At 40.9% G+C, this 18,701-nt stretch overlaps 1 protein-coding gene across 1 annotated transcript; it reads right to left on the bottom strand.

Annotated features, from left to right (window-relative positions):
- Positions 1–69: 69 nt before the first annotated feature.
- TADA1 (transcriptional adaptor 1) lies at positions 70–18,293 on the bottom strand. The gene is made up of 8 exons (XM_082614249.1): positions 18,184–18,293; positions 13,710–13,801; positions 13,382–13,447; positions 8,551–8,648; positions 6,872–7,081; positions 5,462–5,613; positions 3,451–3,613; positions 70–3,010 (listed from the first exon to the last, which is right to left on the bottom strand). The coding sequence occupies exons 1-8, from the start codon at positions 18,255–18,257 to the stop codon at positions 2,858–2,860; spliced, it is 1,008 nt and encodes a 335-aa protein (XP_082470375.1). The 5' UTR covers positions 18,258–18,293; the 3' UTR covers positions 70–2,857.
- Positions 18,294–18,701: the final 408 nt, after the last annotated feature.

Below are 18,701 nucleotides of genomic sequence, written 5' to 3'. Positions count from 1 at the left end.
TATCTGCTAGCCTTGTGAAAAGTCACATTTCAAACTCTTCATTTACACTTTATTCTCCACTCATTATGGTACCAATATATTACACCCTTGAAATAAAAAAGTCTGTTTGTGGGATGGCAGCGTAAGTAATGTCGGTGTCTTTAAAGACAAATGTTACGTGTGGTTTTAAACTGGCTTTTAAAGGTGGGGGAAAGGGCCCTGGCAAAAATAGCTTTTTCCCTCAGTCATGTTTTGGATGCCCTCAGGAAAAATCACACGAAGGAAATTCATAAAGGGATATTAATTTTAAAAGGATGGAAACATGCTAGCAGCTTGATGAACAGAAAACTTGTGTCCTGTTTTCATAAATTTCTCTAAAAATGAAAGTATGATGAACCTATATGCCCTTTTATGGCGTGCTTTTAGTCTTGACAATTTACCATGCCCGTAGATTCAATTAAATATTAATCTACTCTCCAAGAATAATCTAGACATTTTTCCTTTTTTAAGCCATGAGAATTAAATGCTGAACCAATCTGTTGGCCACAGCATCTAAGTCTGACCCCTAAAACCAAGCTTCCTTACCATTATTCAAACTGGAGGCATTCTGGTCTAAGTCAAAAGACATGATGAAACAGGTATTTATCTACGGTCAAAGTGAGCAATCATTTAGAAGACACTTCGTGAAATTCGATCAGGAACGTCGTGATCACTTCAGGCAATGGGAGAAGTGTTAGAGAAATTGTGTGCTTGGTTGATCCCAGCAACGGGTGACAAAGGGGATGAGAACGTGTGCTAAGCCAGCACCCTGGTACCTGGTAGAAAATAAGGCGGGCCTTATCAAACCTGGTTTTGCACAATGATACACCCACAGCTAAAAGACAATTACTGAAATCCCTACAGGAAAACTAAGCTCTATTCTAAGCCTGAAATTATCTGGTTTCTAGTAGCTTTTTTCCTCTTTGAAATAGTTATTTTTCTAAATGATGCTTGATAATAAGCACTCATGATTTCTTGAGAACCTAATTATAGAAGAGAGTGCACTCAGGATCCCACAGTTGACCACGGTGCTACAGCTGGAGGCCACCTTTGGTGGAGCAAGGCATTTGAACTCGGGCTCTCTTGAAAAATCCTAAGTATCACTCTAATCTACCTGCCTGCCTTGCCCTCGACCTAATCTCTCCACTGTACAAAATGATGCTTGAGGGAAACTGGCATGCAAAGTAGATCTTGGAGTGTAGGCCCCAAACTTGGGAGGCGAAAAGAGTCCTCTGGTGTCCTGTGGTCCCACCAGAGTAGGCAACTAGGGATTTAGGCCAGGTCCTATAGAGTAGTGAGGAATTTTTCTGTTTGGAGGTCCCTCTGCTATACAGATTTCTAGGGAACCTGCCACTGCAATGGGCAGCAGGGCATGTCTGAGGCTTCTAGCTGCCTCTCCGTCTATGGAACACATGAAATTTAACACATACTTAGCATTAAGGCTCAGATACATGGATAGGCCAAACCAAAACCACTATATGCAGTTAGATACCAGTTCAATTTCTTACAAACCTTAAAAATTCTTGAGTTATCTAAAACTCTAAGGGACTTTCCAGACTTGTGCCAAGAACTGAAACTAGGCTGTTTATTTTTTCTTTTTAGTCTTAACCTACATATCCCAAGAGGAAGAAATGACATGCCTTAATTGGAACCTGCTTTTAATCTCTCTCATCTAGTACATTCTTTTGAAAAGTCTCTGCTAAGATCTCATAAAGCAAGGTTCTTCATATTTCTGTAGAAGGCAGTATTCCTTATGTTTACTTTAATAAACAAACAAAAAGTTTTCTCCCAAAAGGTTTATTTGTCGCATTTAAAGTACAAAACCAAATACACAGATCCAGATATTGAACCATATATACATACCTATACATGTATTATTCAGACCTACTTAAACCGCTCTGTACATTCTAATGTATCCACCAATAACACCTCTTGAATAAAAAGCAAGATATCTCTAAAGAAACAAACAGTTATTAGTAACACTGCCATTTGAAAGTATAGAAAAAGATATTTCATAGGAATAGGAGAATTACCAAGTATAAATCCAATATGTTCACATGGACTTCTTCTTAAAACAGTCTATAGGAATAATTAATAGATGAACCTGCCAATCGAAGTCTTTGGGCATAACAACTCTATAAAAGAAACTTGAGTTATGAGAAGATATTTTATAAGGTTAATTACACTCTAAGAGATTGTTTTGATTTGGTTTTTAATTTAAAGAAAGGACTTTATTTTGTCTAATAGCACAGCATTTCTAAGTCTTATTTTCTATGGAGTCGGAATGAATCTTTAGGCAACTACGTATACCTGTTAAAAATTAAACTGGTCACTATATATATATAAACTGGTCACTAAAAATGATAACCGATTTTTAACACTGTGTTAAAAGCACAGTTCTTTCTTCAGGAGGAAAGCAGAAATTTTAGACTTGCCAGATACAGAATACGTGATGTCTCTAAACACACAGATGTCCTGCTGATCGTGGGGACTAAGTTATAACAGCTTCTTTGTTCTAGAATGTCACCTACCTCACATGCAGACCACAGGATACTAGGCCTCAGATGCCTAAACAGCACCATTCCAGGCACAGAACTTTCTCAGTGCCTATTCCCTTAACTGGGAACACACACACACACATACATACAGAGATATGGGTCATTATTAAAATCAGATTTATTAATGGCTTCACAGTAGCAACACAAAATGTACTATCACATTTCCATGGGAAAGGTTATATTTACTCTACACACTTCAGTCTTGAAATGTGGACCCCAAAAACATTCAATTCCCAATGATCAATGAATTTGCTGACGGTCCCACACCCTCAAATCCTAATTCAGCAGAGCAAAAGCCCCTCCTTGGCTGCCAAGCGCTGGCAGTGGACTTTGTCTTGCTGCAGCTCTTCATGATTTGGATGCCAGAGTTTCATAATGATCCTTTCAATGTTGAGAGCATATACAGTGTGTGTAGGAATGACTTCCCTGTGTACCTGGGATTGAAAAAATATCAGCACGTCTCCAATTATACTTCAGTATACTTATTTTTCCAACACAGAAAATGAAAGTAAGGTTTGCGTCAACAAAACACTCACACAAAAGACACAAAAACCTGTAAGTTTTAAGCCAGAACCTAATTAATCCCAAATCAGATAACAAGAAAACAAGGAAATAACAAGGCTCTGAAATAGAAATAAGGGGACAAGGAGATTTTTTTTCTTTCACTGGGGAGGTGACGGATGCGGGAGTTAAGTTAGGAAGGACTCTTGAGCCGGGGGTTTGAAAGATTAGGTTACTATTAATGGCTTTAATAACAATAAAAACTGAAAAACAAAAGCCAGGAAATGGAAAAGCTGGTGAATATCTTTGTAGACTTGAAGAAACTCTGAACCTATCCATAAATCTAGGTAAACCTTAAGGAGCCGAGAGTTACCTGCAAAGCTTCAAAAAGGTCGTACATGTTCACTGGAGGCAAAGACGTGGGCAGCGTGTCCCCCGAGCACGCCAGCAGGAGTGCAGCCTGCTGCTCAGCGTCGTCAGGGGGCAGGTGAGACGCTGGATTCTGACCAGCACAAGGAGCAGAAGAGGCTGGAGGGCTGGAAACAAAATATTTCAGAAATATTCCCAGTAAGTAAGATGGAAACAACTGAACAAACAGAACAGGGATGGGCTGCTAGAATACTTATAAAATATATGTCAACGTGAATCAGAAATCCAGTTATTTTTCAGCCAGTGTATACATGAGTAGTCTATAATTTTAATTTTTAAAGGCAGCCCATCTGTTGGGCTGGAAATAAAATGCAGTGCAACTGCATTTACCCTTCTCCCTCCACAGTGCTAAAATACTAAGTCAGGATACTGAGTCAAAATTGTTCCCTGCCCTTAAAGAGCTTCCAGTTGGAAAAAAGTAACAGACCTTCATTAAAGGAAAATGAAATTGGAAACAACCAACCTGGAGAGGAAGGTAAATGATACTGGAGACAACAGGATCAAAAATAACAAGGAAGAAAAGAAAAGAAAGCACAAAAAAAGCAACAGGCAAAAATGGAGGGTGGAGAAAATTCATCCAGATCTTCCAGTTTCCCAAAATAGAACCCAGATATAACATCAGCTGGGAAGTCAGACATAATTTTTGTACCGTAATACAGTAGGAGATAACCTATGCAGTTCTGGAGAACACGCAGGAGGTGAAACAACAGTGAGGAGGGAACTAGAACGAAAGCACAAGGAGCGTGAGCGTGGGCTCCGGCCGCAGACAAAGGCAGTGCTGATAGAGAAACAAGCGGCCGACGGTGAGACAGGAGCCTCACAGGGGCAGGCTGGCAGGGGGAGAGGGCAGCTGGAGGCCCGGCAGGGTCACACACCACTCCAGCGCTCACCTGCTACGAGGGGCCACTCTTTTACTCTTTTTGGTTTGTTTTTCTCTAGAAAAGAATGACTCACAAATGAGAAAAAAAAATCCCAACAGATATGCCTGAATGAGATTGAGAAAGTAAATCTTCACCTATGGCAATCTAAACAGTGAACCCAGTTTAAGCCAGTGATCTTCAAAATGAGCCTTGTGAGCCGTCTCAAGGTCTTCAGAGCCATGAAACAGGCACCAGCGCCATGCCCTCCCCATGGTGTCAGCACTATCTGCTCTGTTCAACTGCCCTGCTCGGCTTTCCCACCCCACACCCCTCAGTGTCACTCCTCCTGCCTTCCCTGCCCATTACTTCTTCCCCAGTATCACTCCTGCCAGCCTTCCCAGTCACACTTTTTTCTCTGAAGTTTTATCTCCCTTGTCATCTCTTTACCTCTCTTCTCCCTGAAAAGAGACAACACAGGGATGAAGGTAATCCACGTCATCTCAGAGGGATGACTCAGAACATCAGAGAGGTCCTGGGAGCCCACAGTGGAGGGCAGACAGAGAGGTTCCAGAGATCGGAGCCGAGAGACCAGATCTGCACAAGAGGATGCCAAGAGCAACCTGATGACACCCAGCACAGGCCGCTATCTCGAGCTACAGCTAAAAAAGCCAGAAAAGGACCTGGAGAGACACCTACTGCTCCTCCTCCCACCATCAAGAAACCCAACAAGCACAGGCCACGTTCCTGAGTGAGAGCCGGCCCACTCCCCCACCAATCAGGTGCTGACCCTCAGGAACCATCCAGACGCACTGCCTCAGGGAACTACTCCACTGTATTTCGGAAAGTGGGGGGCACTCACTTTAAACCACATGCAGCGGCCAAGCTCTACAACTTCACTCTTAATATAAACAGTACCATAAGAATTCACTAGTTATCACGCAAAGATGCAACTTAAGAAAATAAAACCATACTGCTCTCAGAGGTACCTTAGACGCACAGAGCCCCAGTAACCAACTTTAACGGTGGTCTATTACAAAAGAGTAGTGTAACCAATTAGGAAGGATGGATGCAAAAATCACAAGAAACTTCACATACCTTTCTATTAAGTTGTTGTAAGCTACTACGCTGTTCTTCAGGTATGGCTGTGGAGTCACATTACTACCAAAGGCATATTTAAAATGACCATCACGTAATCGATAAGCTTTCCTTCTTGACACAACTGATGTCAATATATCTTTAAGGTGATTCTGTAAAAACAAGAAAGAAAAGAGGAAAATAGCATGAACTCCTCTTTAAAAGCAAACCATAAAACTTCCTTTGACCAAAAAATGTTTATTGGCATTTAGTGGATGGAGACGTGAGACAGGCAAACAAGTGCTGAAACCAGATGAATGTTCACGAAAGAGCCACAGAGCCATACATACTAGGTAGGGTAGGAGGGTATAGAAGCAAAGGGAGACACGCTATTTTTATTTAGTTCTATTTAGGATGGGCTTGCTCTACTGTAAAATTTATTAAAGTTTTTGTATCTCTGAATTGGCTCCTCTCCCTCAAAAATGATGTTCAGATAGCTTTAAATAAAAGTACAAAAATAAGTAATTTTTTAAAGCAGCAAACTACCTTGAAGCTTGGTTTAAAATGGTACAAAACGTTTCACCATCAGGAACATATTGGTTATAGTGCCCAATCTACTAAAATCCTTGCATAAAAAGAACCTTGGCTCTCTCAAAAGCCACATAAACAAAAGATATATAGGAAATAAACAGAAAGTTAGGTATTTAATATCTCTTTGTGAGAACCAAGTACCTAAGAGAGGGTTAGAGAATGTCTGTGAAAATAGAGACAGAACCAGTCCCAGTCTACCCTTATTAACAGGGGTGCTGGGGTCAGGGATGATGTTTCTCTACCAATAAGATCAGCTCATGTCAAGACTTCATGGTACAACTTATGATTCAATGTTTACAACTTAAGGAGAAAGCTATTATAATCTCTGAGGTACCGGCAAGGAAACGGAGGCCCAGAGAATTGAAAGGAATGACCCAGCGTCACCGGTCAGTACCTGTGCACCCTAGACCCCAGTGTATGTTCTGTCGAGTAACTAAATGAGTAAAATGAATGAATGAAAGAGTGTGCTGAGACAAGAATCCCACAGTTCAGACACCAAGTCTAATAATGCTCTTCAAATGCTGTACCACAGGAACATCAAGTGATTTTAATCTTTAGGATTCTCAATCTCATTTTTTTTTTCTTAAAAACTGTCCCCTTGTTGAGAAATTAAACATCCAAAGTGTTATGCAAGTAACCTTTCTGAAAAGCTTAGTCTGTTAACTGAAGGCAATTGTTTGGATTATGATGTTTCTCCCCTCAAAAGAAAACAACTTTCAACGATGACAATTCTGAGATCAGAGTCACAGTTTAGTTCTTTTCTTGTAGTACCAAGTTTGAATAACACACAAGCTTGTCACATTCAACCTGTAAGAGTGTTTCTGCCACCAGCAAACCAACCTCCACCGCATAGACCACAGCTGAGACAGCCTCCTCGGTGACGTTGTCCAGCCCATGCTCGTAAGCAGTCACTATCATTCTCCCTTCAAGCTGACCCCGAGTGGGAAGCATCATTGTGTGGGAACAAAGTTTCAAGTCATCATCATCTTGGGGATCCTTGGCCACAAACTGCTGGGCTCCCGAGAGAGGATTTTGAGGCTGGAATCTATGCTATGGGTAAGAAAACTTTTCAAAATTATTCATTATGTGGCAAGTAATAAGACACAAACAAAAGTAACCTATGAATTGGACCTGAGATCCCACAAATTAATGCCACCAACTATACCACAAGAGTTAAAAAAAAAAAAAGTAACTCATGCACAACTAATCACAGATTCACACCCATTACATAGTAATAATGAAGACATGAGTTATGGGGAATACCAGTACTATGCATAGCAGTTTATTCTACTCAATTAAGACCTCGGTAATCACAGAATATACGGCTCTGTGCTAAAAATAACAGTTGGGGAGAAGGAGAAGATATAAAACTATTTTCAAACAAGTCAGAGTATTTTAAGTATACTTGTAAGTAAGCAGATTCTGAAAATAAAAATATATAATTAATGCTTAAGAAAAGCCCTAAAAAAACCTAGCTAACCAATATAACAGATCTAATAAATATTCCAAGATAATGTAGGGTAGTGTAACTCTTTACTTACTATTATCTTCTACTAACAACTCTCAACACAGAATCTTTCTAAGACACAGTCATTAGTTTTTTTAAAAATAGTTTTTCCCAATCTTTTCCGCTCATAAAACCTCAGCCTTCCTCTGGGAGATGCTGATAGCCCAATTATATTCTCCATATCAGTGGGAGATATGCCTCAGTAGCTTTTGCTTAAGCCCAACTCACAAGATTTTGTAGCAAATATGGCTTGTCCTGTTTGAAGTTTGTCCTATAAAAGCATACTTGTTGTTTTTCCATTTTCCAAGTAAGTATAAAACTGTATTTTATATCAAACTTGCTTTTTTTAAACTAAGTATACCTCTCTGGAGATACTGATGCCCTCCAGATCAAATATTCTTGACTTAAAACATAGAGCCAAGGTAGAAATAAATAAATGTTTGTTGATGTTAATGAATAAAGCTATCAATACCCAGTCAAATCTATAAAAGGGATACTTTCGGGAAACTGTGTTCCCTGGATATAAACCAGGAAAAAAAAAGCAAGTTATTCTAAAACGTTTACAAATTTTATAGCCCAATGCCTTCAAGATTTCTCTGAGGATCCCCAGAAGGCTCAAGGCCTAGTGGGGCGTCAGCAGCATCCTGCCAGAGGCCTCTGGGCTTCCTGGACCCTTGGAACAGAAGTCTTTAATCTGAGAAACATTATTCTTTCCACAAAGATATTTAAGAGGAAAAATAACACAGGCATAGTTGTTGAATTACTGAAAAATCATTAGGTACTAATGATAGCATATTAATAATTACACAATAACAAACTGGAATAAAAATTCAGACACCATCTTTGAAACCCTCTTCACCAAATTCAAATATAATAACACCGTTTTCTCCCCAAATCATGCCCTTTTTTTTCAACTTTACTACCAGAATTGTAATATTCATTAAAAAACTAAGGCCAGTCCATCACACCAGTGCTTAAATCAGTCGTTACCAAGATCTACTAAACAACCTACATCAAATTTCTGACGAACAGAAGAAAGCTTTTTCTTTCCCTTTGGTTTTCCAGGTTTGGCTGCAGAACCCCCTGTCCAGGGTAAAGATCCAGCACCCTCTATAAGACAGAAAAATAACAATCGTAAGAGAAAAGAATGACAATTGATGACTGCTGTTTGTTTTCACTTTAGGCTAAAAAAGTATGAAATGCTCAAATGATGAAAATGAACAAATGCTTAAATTCAGATCTCTCATTCTCCTTCTCTAAACAAAACATTCTCGTTCTCTAAACAAAACATTCTCCTTCTCTAAACACAACTTCTCTCAAATCACTTTTTTTTTTCTAGCTGTAACCAAAATTGTTCTTTTAGGAAGACAAATTTGTTTTTCACATTTTTCATTGTTTACCGGGTGTTTGTTTGCTTATTAGTAGCAGTAGTATTATAAAAACTGGACAGAATTTTCTAGTTCAAGATGGTGAAATAAGCACATGTATTTGTCTCCTCTCTCTTCCAAGACCCTACTAAAAATGATAGTAGAAAAAAGTAAATGGGGGCTTCCCTGGTGGCGCAGTGGTTGAGAGTCCGCCTGCCGATGCAGTGAGAGGAGTGAGAGCCCCGCGTACCACAAAAAAAATAATAAAAAATAAAAAGTAAATGGCACACATCCAGAACACAGATAAAAAGCAAAAAACGAGTGGCAGACCAAGATGAGATCTCAACAAATTTCAAAGATGGGCTAAAAAGGAGCCAACTTACAAAGCAGACACTTGGAAGCTGTGACCTAAGTTGGCATGGTTGGTAAATAGGTGGAAGTAAATAAACCTGACTAGTAGATATCCACAAAGAATCTGGATTTGGAGAAGGTGAGTGCAGTGGGAACCAGAAGGGATAGTACAGCTCAAAACAAGATTAATGGAAGATCTATATTGAAAAGTCATCCATACAAACCCCTTCCCTCACCCCCAGGACTGAACTCAGTACAAAACAAAAATGCAAGGTCCCTTGCTGAAAAGTTAAGAATTTCAAGACAACCACAGTACAGCACTAAACCAAGTGCAGGCCCTTCCAAGTTCATGGACAGTTCCTGGCCCCATGAAACCAGCCCCACTCACTCCTGTATATAGTGCAGTATAAACAGGTGGCAGGGACAGGAGAATGGAGAACTCTTCTCTAGTTAAATAGAACAAAATTTCTGGGATTTACTGAGGTAGCTGGTATGAATGTTGGTACCCTAGAGCACAGTTCTCTGCAGCCGGCATTTGAGGAACCTCACTGTAATGGCTGGCCTCCCGTCAGCTCACTCTAAAGCACAATCTCCAGGTTTTATGCTTCATTCGTAAATGTGGATTCTCAGACATTTGATGATAAGCTGTAACATGGTAAGAAAGACCAAACTAAAAAAAAAAAAAAAAAAAAAAATTGAGATCCTAGAGATAAAGAATTCAGGCAACACAAAGAACTTGAATAATTTCTAATTCATATCCTCAGAGAAGTTTGAGAAGATGGGTATCCATAAAACAAAAAGAAGACGCTACAAAAATTGCTGAATTAAAGAATGCACTGGGGGGCCTCCCTGGTGGCGCAGTGGTTGAGAGTCCGCCTGCCGATGCAGGGGATACGGGTTCGTGCCCCGGTCTGGGAGGATCCCATATGCCGCGGAGCGGCTGGGCCCGTGAGCCATGGCCGCTGGGCCTGCGCGTCCGGAGCCTGTGCTCCGCAACGGGGGAGGCCACAACAGTGAGAGGCCCGCATACCGCAAAAAAAAAAAAAAAAAAAGAATGCACTGGGGGCTTCCCTGGTGGCGCAGTGGTTGAGAGTCCGCCTGCCGATGCAGGGGACACGGGTTCGTGCCCTGGTCCGGGAAGATCCCACATGCCGCGGAGTGGCTGGGCCCGTGAGCCATGGCCGCTGAGCCTGCACGTCCGGAGCCTGTGCTCCGCAACGGGAGAGGCCACAGCAGTGAGAGGCCCGCGTACCGCAAAAAAAAAAAAAGAAAAAAAAAAAAGAATGCACTGGACAGAAGGGCTGAAAGAAAGAACTGAGGAAATCTCACAAAACACAGAGCAATAAGGCAAGACGGATGTTTAAAACCAGTCAATCCAGAAAGACATTTCAGCACACTATACGGAGCCACTGAGGTCCCATAAGAAGAACGAAAAGCAAAAGCAGTTGTCTTTGAGAACAAGCTGGTCTAGGAGGGGGAAGCTTTTCATTCTAAGACCCTCTGTACTATTTTTTTTTAAACCATGAACATATATAGTTTAGTGTTAAAAGAAAAAATCAGAAGTTATACAAGCTCATTACAGTACACTTGAAAAAAATATCCCAAAGAATTTTTTTAGGAAAAGAAAAAAAAAATCATCCATCATTCTAGCAAAACATTATTTCATCTTGATGTTTTTGGAAGAATGAGTTCGTAAAGCTTTGAAAAAATATTCCTGGTTCCTCAGCTAAAAATGAACTGTTTGGGAAGTCAAGTTCCTCTTCTCCATCTCTTTAAGTGTCTTTGGCACACCCAGATCACACCTGGTGAGGCCGGTCAATCTTAGATGATTTCCCTGATGAATGGAACTCGATGTTAGGCGATGCTGCTGCTAAGTGGCCAAATACCTCGGGTGAGGAAGCAAAGCATGGCAAGGACTGACTCTGACCCCAAGGAAGGAGGGCTTCACAGCAGCAGTCAGATTTTGGTTTGGATCCAACACTTCTACTTACTAGCTGAAGAGGGCCTCAGGTAAGTTTTTATTTTGTTTTGTTTTCTCTCCTCTGAAGTTTGTTTCCTGGCATATAAAAAAGAGGCTAAGACCTCTTAAGAGTTGTTGTGAGGATTAATGATAATGCACGTAAAGCGTCTAAGGCACTGCAGTTACAGTATTCAATAAATAACATTATTAAAATCATCTTTCCTGCCTGACAGAAAAACAGTAACCAACCTGACCACAATTATTAAAGTACAAAAAACTGTAATTCTATACTTTACTTTTAATAGAAATCACCTCTTTGTTGCCAGCAAATATTAATTTCATTTTAAGGGAAGACATTTTGGGTGTTTGAGAAATAATCTCTAAATTCCAATGTTTCTTCATTTATTTTTAACAAACAACAAACATTCAAGAATATCAAAGGCTTTATTTAATTAAAATCAGCCACCTATACTAATACCACTTTGTATTTGTTTGGCATTTTTTATTTTTAAGAGTACTTTTTGCATGTTCTTTCATCTGTTTTTTTTTTTTTTTAATAATCCTGCAGGGTAGATATTACTGTCTCTATTCTATAAATGTGGACGCTAAGAACACTCAATAATTAACTACATTATCTAAGCTAGTGGCAAAACCTAAGCTTGAACCCAAGCCCCCTGACTCCTATCAACCAAGGTTTTTTATTTATTTATTTTTTTTATTTTTTATTTTTTTTTGCGGTACGCGGGCCTCTCACTGTTGTGGCCTCTCCCGTTGCAGAGCACAGGCTCCGGATGCGCAGGCTCAGTGACCATGGCTCCCGGGCCTAGCCGCTCCGTGGCATGTGGGATCTTCCCGGACCGGGGCACGAACCCGTGCTCCCTGCATCGGCAGGCGGATTCTCAACCACTGCGCCACCAGGGAAGCCCCAACCAAGGTTTTTATTTCTGATTGTCCCACTGAACCTTTTGGGTGGGTGGCACTTTAGAATATACCTACCTAAAAAGTAAGATCTAATCCTCACAATGATGGCTTTTCTGATCAAATTAAACTTTATACAATGAAGTTGATTATCTTTATGATCTAACTGGCGAAAGTCCACTTCTATTTAAATTAAATAAAACATTAGAAATGTGACACAGTGTAGGATGTGCAGTGAGCGGTGTAGTGAGGGGTGGAAAACAGCCGTCCCTCTCTAACACCAACCTCCGTAAACAAACGCTCACTGTTTATTATTCTTCACACCAATGGCGACTTCTTTGAGTGTGGAGAACAGGCCTTTAGGAGATCTCATCTGAACTCTCTATCTTACAACAGAGCTTAGCAGAGGGGGATGATACAAAATACTAGTCACTTCTAGATAAACATGGGCTTTTAATAAATGATCATCAGAATCACCACAGGCCCTTTAAACAACAAAAAATTCAATTTAATCTACAGTAGGAGGTACCTGTAAATTCAAGTTTTTAACAAGAGCCCAGGATAAGCTTTATCATGAGGCAAAGTTTTAATGTGTTTAGGTATTTGTTTTTGACTGATTAAAATAAAATTGAAAGAGGGGACTTGTACCACTTAAGCTCCAAAAAATTAGGGACAAAGAAATCATTCTGTCTATACCTACTTATTTAGTTTAGGTCGAAGTGACAGACTTAGCATCCACAAACCTCCCCAACATTCACTACCTGTGTTCTTCACCAATAGTTTGCCAAACACATGCTGAAGCTCCAACCTTCCAGGTGCTAATATCTCACTTAATTAAGAATAGGACAAAGTCCAGGTTCTCAACATACAGCTGTGGTTTCCCCTCCACGTACTGTACCTTCCCTATATCTACGGAAACACTCTCCTAACCACCAAATTCCCTCTCTTCACTCCTCAGCTTCTTCCTCCTGACCACCTACCCTCCTCCTCACCTCTCATTTATTTAAGTAATCTAAACCCAACGGAATGGGGGGTAAAGACCAAAAGTCAATGAAAGGACAGAGAAACCACCTGCTTTAAAAAGGTTCTATAGACGAATCTGTATTACACAATAACATGTTTCTTCTGAGCAGTTCAAAGAACATTTCATTTGCAAACAAGTCTGTTAAAGGAAGTGAAAGTCTAGTAAGCCCAGCATTCTGTGGTTTTGCTGACTGACATCCCTGGAGGTATTTCTACTCCCTTACCTGGGGTAGACACCAAAATCTGACAACGCGTGAGAATAGCCAGGAGGAAATCGTTGTGAGAATGGACTGAAAAAGGGAAGATTGTCACAAGTCAAATACAGAATATTTACAACATAAGGAACCCACTGTTTCAGTCTAGCTTTTAAGGACTTTGGATATCCCTACTCTGCCATTCTTTACATTTAATTTTAAATATCCACATTATTTAAATGACCTTACATACCACTAAACCCAAAACTTTTTTTTAAATTTTAAATAAACTTTTAATTTATTGCAAATCTGGGAAAACTTCAGAACAGTAAAATAACTCCCCAGATAATCATTTTACCATTATCCTGTGTGAGAAGTCTATGAGCTTCAAGGTCAAACTCTTCTTTGCTGATCTTCTGCTTGAACCACAACTTTAAGTTAGCCCAGTATCTGCAGAGGCAGAAACAATATTAAGAACCTCAGGTTTTGCTTCTTCCCCAAGTTCACCTTATCTGCCTCAACTCCCAGGGAAGGAAGGAAATTTTGCATTCCCTAGTGTTATGGACTGAGTGGTGTTCCCCCCAAATTCATTTGTTGAAGCCCTAACCCCCAGTACCTCAGAATGTGACTGTACTCGGAAGTAGGGCCTTTAAACAGGTAATTAAGTAAAAATGGAGTCGTCAGGGTGGGCCCTAACCCAGTGTGACTGGTGTCCTTCTAAGAAGAGATGAGAACACAGAGAGAGAGACGGCAGGCAAAAGCCAAGGGGAGAGGCCTCAGAAGCCAACAACCCTGCTCGCACCTTGATGTCAGACTTCTAGACTCCAGAACTGTGAGAAAGTAAATCTCTGTTGTTTAAGCTACTTAGGAGTCAGAATACCATCAGAAGGAAAGTCCTCCCTAAAAGGGACTGAGCAGTAGTCACAGAATCAGACTTATAAGGCAACCAGCCAAAACCCACTGCTGTACCTTTCCTTTCTCACTGCTGCCCTGCTCACCAGAAACCTACACTTAAGATTTATATTTTAAAGTATTTTTAAAATTATCAAATATTGCATATTTGAAAATTGCTGAGGAGATCTTAAAAGTTCTCATCACAAGAAAAAAAATTTTTTAACTATGTATGGTGAGAGACGTGAACTAGAGTTACTGTGTTAACCATTTTGCAATATATACAAATACTGAATCATTATGTTGTACCCCTGAGACTAATATAAAGGTATATGTCAATTATACCTCAATTTAAAAAAGATTTATATTTTAAAATGTGTATGTGTTTTATGGGCATTAATACCAATTCTGGGCGACCTCTTTCCTTTCAAATGAACTCAAGTTTTAATCTATCCTGGCTGAATGGGATTCTAAAACAGCTCGCCACAAAGAAAAATACCTAAGCATATGAGAAATTTAGTGGTTTTTAAGGTGAAAACCAACCACTAATCATAAAAATTACTAGTTAACTAGTAGGAAAAAAGGATCCAATCTTTTATACCTTAACAACATTATTAGAAATAGGAGTAAAATACTTTACTTTTCACATCCACACCCCTTGTTTCGGTGCTGCAGAAAGCTACTCCACCTTCAAGAAACAGGGCTAAAAATTACTTAGTATGTTTCACAATCACTTTCAATTCACGATTATCTACTTTCTAGTTTCTAACAGAAAAGAACAACAAAAAAAAAAAGCAGCGATTCTTAAACGAGATGGTTTAATGCTCTCACTGCCCTATTATACCCATGGCAGGGTTTCTCCCGTTCTCCCATACGTAGGTTAGCTTAAGTCTGGCTAAGTATATATGTAGTTGCCTGGGTTCCTGTGCTTTGCCCTCATCCCCCACTTCCCCCCACACCGGAGAAAACCCGTAGCTTTAGTGGCGTCTTAAAGCTTCCCAAGACCCATTTCACTCAACAGCAAAACATGTTAGTTCTAGAGCCTGGCACCATGTTTCACCTGACTAGTCACACCCAGCAGTCAATAATAACTTCCCAACATCAAACACTTAAATGCCCCACCCCCTGCTTTTTTTTTAAAGAACAACTAAAAAATGAAATAAAGCTCCACAGAAAAACAGAAGTCTTTTCCTATCCCATTTTATACAACAAAAGAAGATAGTAACATGAGAAAAACTTCATTATTTTAAAAGCCCTGTGTTCCTATTTTATAAGAAAGAGGCAAATATATTTATATTTGGAGTGTACGAACTTGCTCCAGAGCTAAGGCAAGGCTCTGCCAACATGATGTTGTCTATCTTTTCCAGTGGCAAACTTTCTAGCCCAAATAGCCAACACTGGCTATCAAGTTGAAGACTCGCTCCCCAATCCTGGTCCCTGTATTAACCTGCTGTAGAGCCATGGACAAATGACTGTTTTCCTCAAAAATACCAAAAACAAAGTTAGTCAACCTCTATGTAGGTGAGGATGATGGGTGATGAGTATAAATGGGTCAGACTAGGAAGCACTTGAGATACCTGGAGAAAATTGAATAACATATGGCTAAACCATCCGAAAAACTAGGCACCCATTTGAACCCAGAACTCTACTGGGTACTATACAAAGTGAGTTAGCCAGCAAAGCTCTTTTCTTTCTACAAGCTGACATGGGCACACAACCTGACATAAAGAACATTAGGACCACTGCATAAATAGAAAGCAACTCATATCTGAGTTCCTTATACACCTTATTATATATTTTACCTACGAACAAGGACCACATTTAAATGGTCACGTTGTACAAACCAAAGCTAACTACTCATGGAGGAAATGTGAGAAAGTACTGTATAGCAATATCACAGACTGTTCAACCAAGAAGCGCTTTTCAAGGAGCAGAAGGGGGGAAAGACAATGAGAGAATGGAAAAAACTAACAACTAATAAAGAATGGAAAAAACTAAAAAAAACTGTACCATTAACTGCTCCTGGCACAAAAGCGTATTTTGATTGCATTGTTAGCGGAGATTCAAATTTAGCTTTCGCAGCTCTATGTGACCAACGTTTGATAGCCAGTGTTGACCTTTAAAGACCAAACAGGAAATGCTAACTTCAACATTTCTGGCTACCCCAAGCTTGTGTGAGGAGTGTGGGATCACAGAGTTCACCATCGCATCTAATCAATCAATTATACACACAAGCCAGGTTTATTATAGCATGGAAACATTCACTTTCAAATATTTGTAAGCATCTCAGATGTAACTGAGTGAAAAGTCTTTTGTGCTTAAAAAGTGTAAATTTTAGCTGTATTACAAAAATAAACTATAGTAATTAATGAAGGTAAAAGCTATCAATTTTACTCATTAAAATAATTAAGAATTTTTAATTAAGTAAGCAAGGAAAGAGACAAAGTCAACATGAATATTAAAATATAACTTTAGGTAGAACATTTTATCTTTGGGAATCAATGTTTACAAAAAATTAAATAATTATGCCAAAATAACAGATGAGATGATTAAATTTTAATTCTAGTGTTTGTAGTTTGATTTATTAACGTTCCTAATATTAAAATAATCTTTAAAAATTATATTTTGTTCTTAGTTATTCCATTTAGGCCATGAGTGTTCCAAGAAGTCTTACATGGGAATTCTGCATATCTATCTTGTTAGGACGAAAAGTAGACTGCCACCCCAAAATTTCACAAGAAGGAAAAACTCCAAAAATCACGTATGACATCCAAGTTAAGTAACTTCAATCTCCAGTCATCATGAAAAGTAGAAAGATGAGAAGGAGAAAGTGTTGGAGAAAAAGAAAGATCCCCCAAACACCTTGCTCCTACAGAAACATCATTTCAAAGTGAGTGTCTGTTGAGTAATGAAAACGTGTAGAATATCACAGAAACCATCCAGCAACAACACAAGACTTATACTTTTAAACGTTTAAAATTTGCTTCTTATATTTTAGAAAAATAAAATTGTAATAACTATGTTTTGAAATTTTCCAAACTCGACCTTGTACCTCGGAGGGTTCCTTCTATGACTTCAGCCTTGTATTGAGTTATTGATTTTACACTCGGCCATTTCAGCATCTGACCCCACTGTGTACTCGGTCCCCTGCTATAACCTGGGTGAAAGTCTGAGAGCCTCTGGGGTCCTTTGCAACCCTCTGTAAGGTATCAGAGCCAGAAATCAGATGCGAGTGCCCCAATCCTGCCATGACTTTGAAGAGTTACTTAACCTCTCAAAATCTCAGTCTTCTCATCTATCAAACGGGAATGATAACTGCACCTACCTCACATCTCTGATGTGAGGATTAGATGAGATAGTACATTTAGAGCCCTTAAAAGGTGTTCAGTAAATGTCTGCTACTGCTATCATCACTGTAATTGCAGTATTGTTCGGTGACTATTTCACCGGAGGGTCTGTCTGCCTTCCGAAATTGCTGTCCACGCTCTTACCGACAGTGCCTCCACAACACCCGCGCTCAATAAGCCTCCGCCTCCAGGAAGCCCTCCGGGAGCGGGCCGCCTGCGCGGTGCCGGCTCAGACCAGGCCGCTAGTCGGCCACACGCGTCCCGCACCCTCGCACGGGCCGCAGTCGCCCAACAGGCCCTTGGGCGTGAAGGCGTGGAGTTAGCTTTTCCCGCCCCACCCAGGGCACAGCCTCGAGTGAAGGCGCCCGCGAGGTTCCGGAGGGAACCAGGGAGGCCCGGCCCCTCCAGCCGGGTGAGTCGGGGTTGCCCGCCGGCCCCTTCCCGGGCCCGAGAAACCGAGAGGCCCCGCCACCCGCTACGCGAGGGCTGCACAGGCCTCGCGGCCGCGGGGGACAACCCCATAGTGGGTCGGCAGCCCGAAGCTGGGGGAGCACCCGCGCGGAAACCCGGAGGCTGCGTCCGGAGAGTTCTTACTGTTTCACGTTGTCCCCCAGGGCCTCGCTCAAGTTCTTCTTGGCCGCCTCCAGCTCGCTCACAAAGGTCGCCATTGCTCCCCACGTCTCAGCCCGACCTCAGACCCCTCGGCCACAACGACCAGCAACCGAAAAACCAACTCCGCGAAGGCTTCGGCTCTGGAGGCTCCGTCTTCTCCCGCCTGCCCCGCCCCCAAGCTCTGAGAAGACGTTTGTTTGGTTTTCGGCTCCGCCCGCCTTTCTGGAGAGAAAGTGCTGAGCCAAACTCGGTGTTTTCGTGGTCCTCCTGCTCCCGCCCCCTCACATCACGTGACCCGCTTCACCTAGCGCTCCCGCGCCCCACCTAAACCCGCCCTGCCCGGCCCGGGCTGCAGCGTCACCTGCAGGGCTGGCGTATCCCGGGCTCTCAGTCTTACCGCTGCGCAAGTTCAGAATTCGATCCTTTTACCTGGATGAGTATCTTCCCCCTCCAGGTCAAAAAGTAAATGTAGTATTGACTTTATTCTCTTTCTTTGCCTT

The sequence above is a fragment of the Mesoplodon mirus genome, assembly GCF_964341445.2.
Source record: "Mesoplodon mirus genome assembly, chromosome: 3".
Lineage (NCBI taxonomy): Eukaryota > Metazoa > Chordata > Mammalia > Artiodactyla > Ziphiidae > Mesoplodon > Mesoplodon mirus.
The sequence above is the reverse complement of the archived record's forward strand: the minus strand, read 5'-3'. Positions and strand labels throughout refer to the sequence as shown.

Excerpts from the sequence above, each read along its gene's own strand:
- TADA1 (XM_082614249.1), bottom strand. The coding sequence starts at position 18,257 with ATGGCGACCTTTGTGAGCGAGCTGGAGGCGGCCAAGAAGAACTTGAGC. Across the intron at positions 13,448-13,709 it reads ACTTCTCACACAGGATAATG|TCCATTCTCACAACGATTTC; the intron begins GTAAAATGATTA and ends TCCCTTTTTCAG. Across the intron at positions 8,649-13,381 it reads GATTTTGGTGTCTACCCCAG|AGGGTGCTGGATCTTTACCC; the intron begins GTAAGGGAGTAG and ends TCTGTCTTATAG.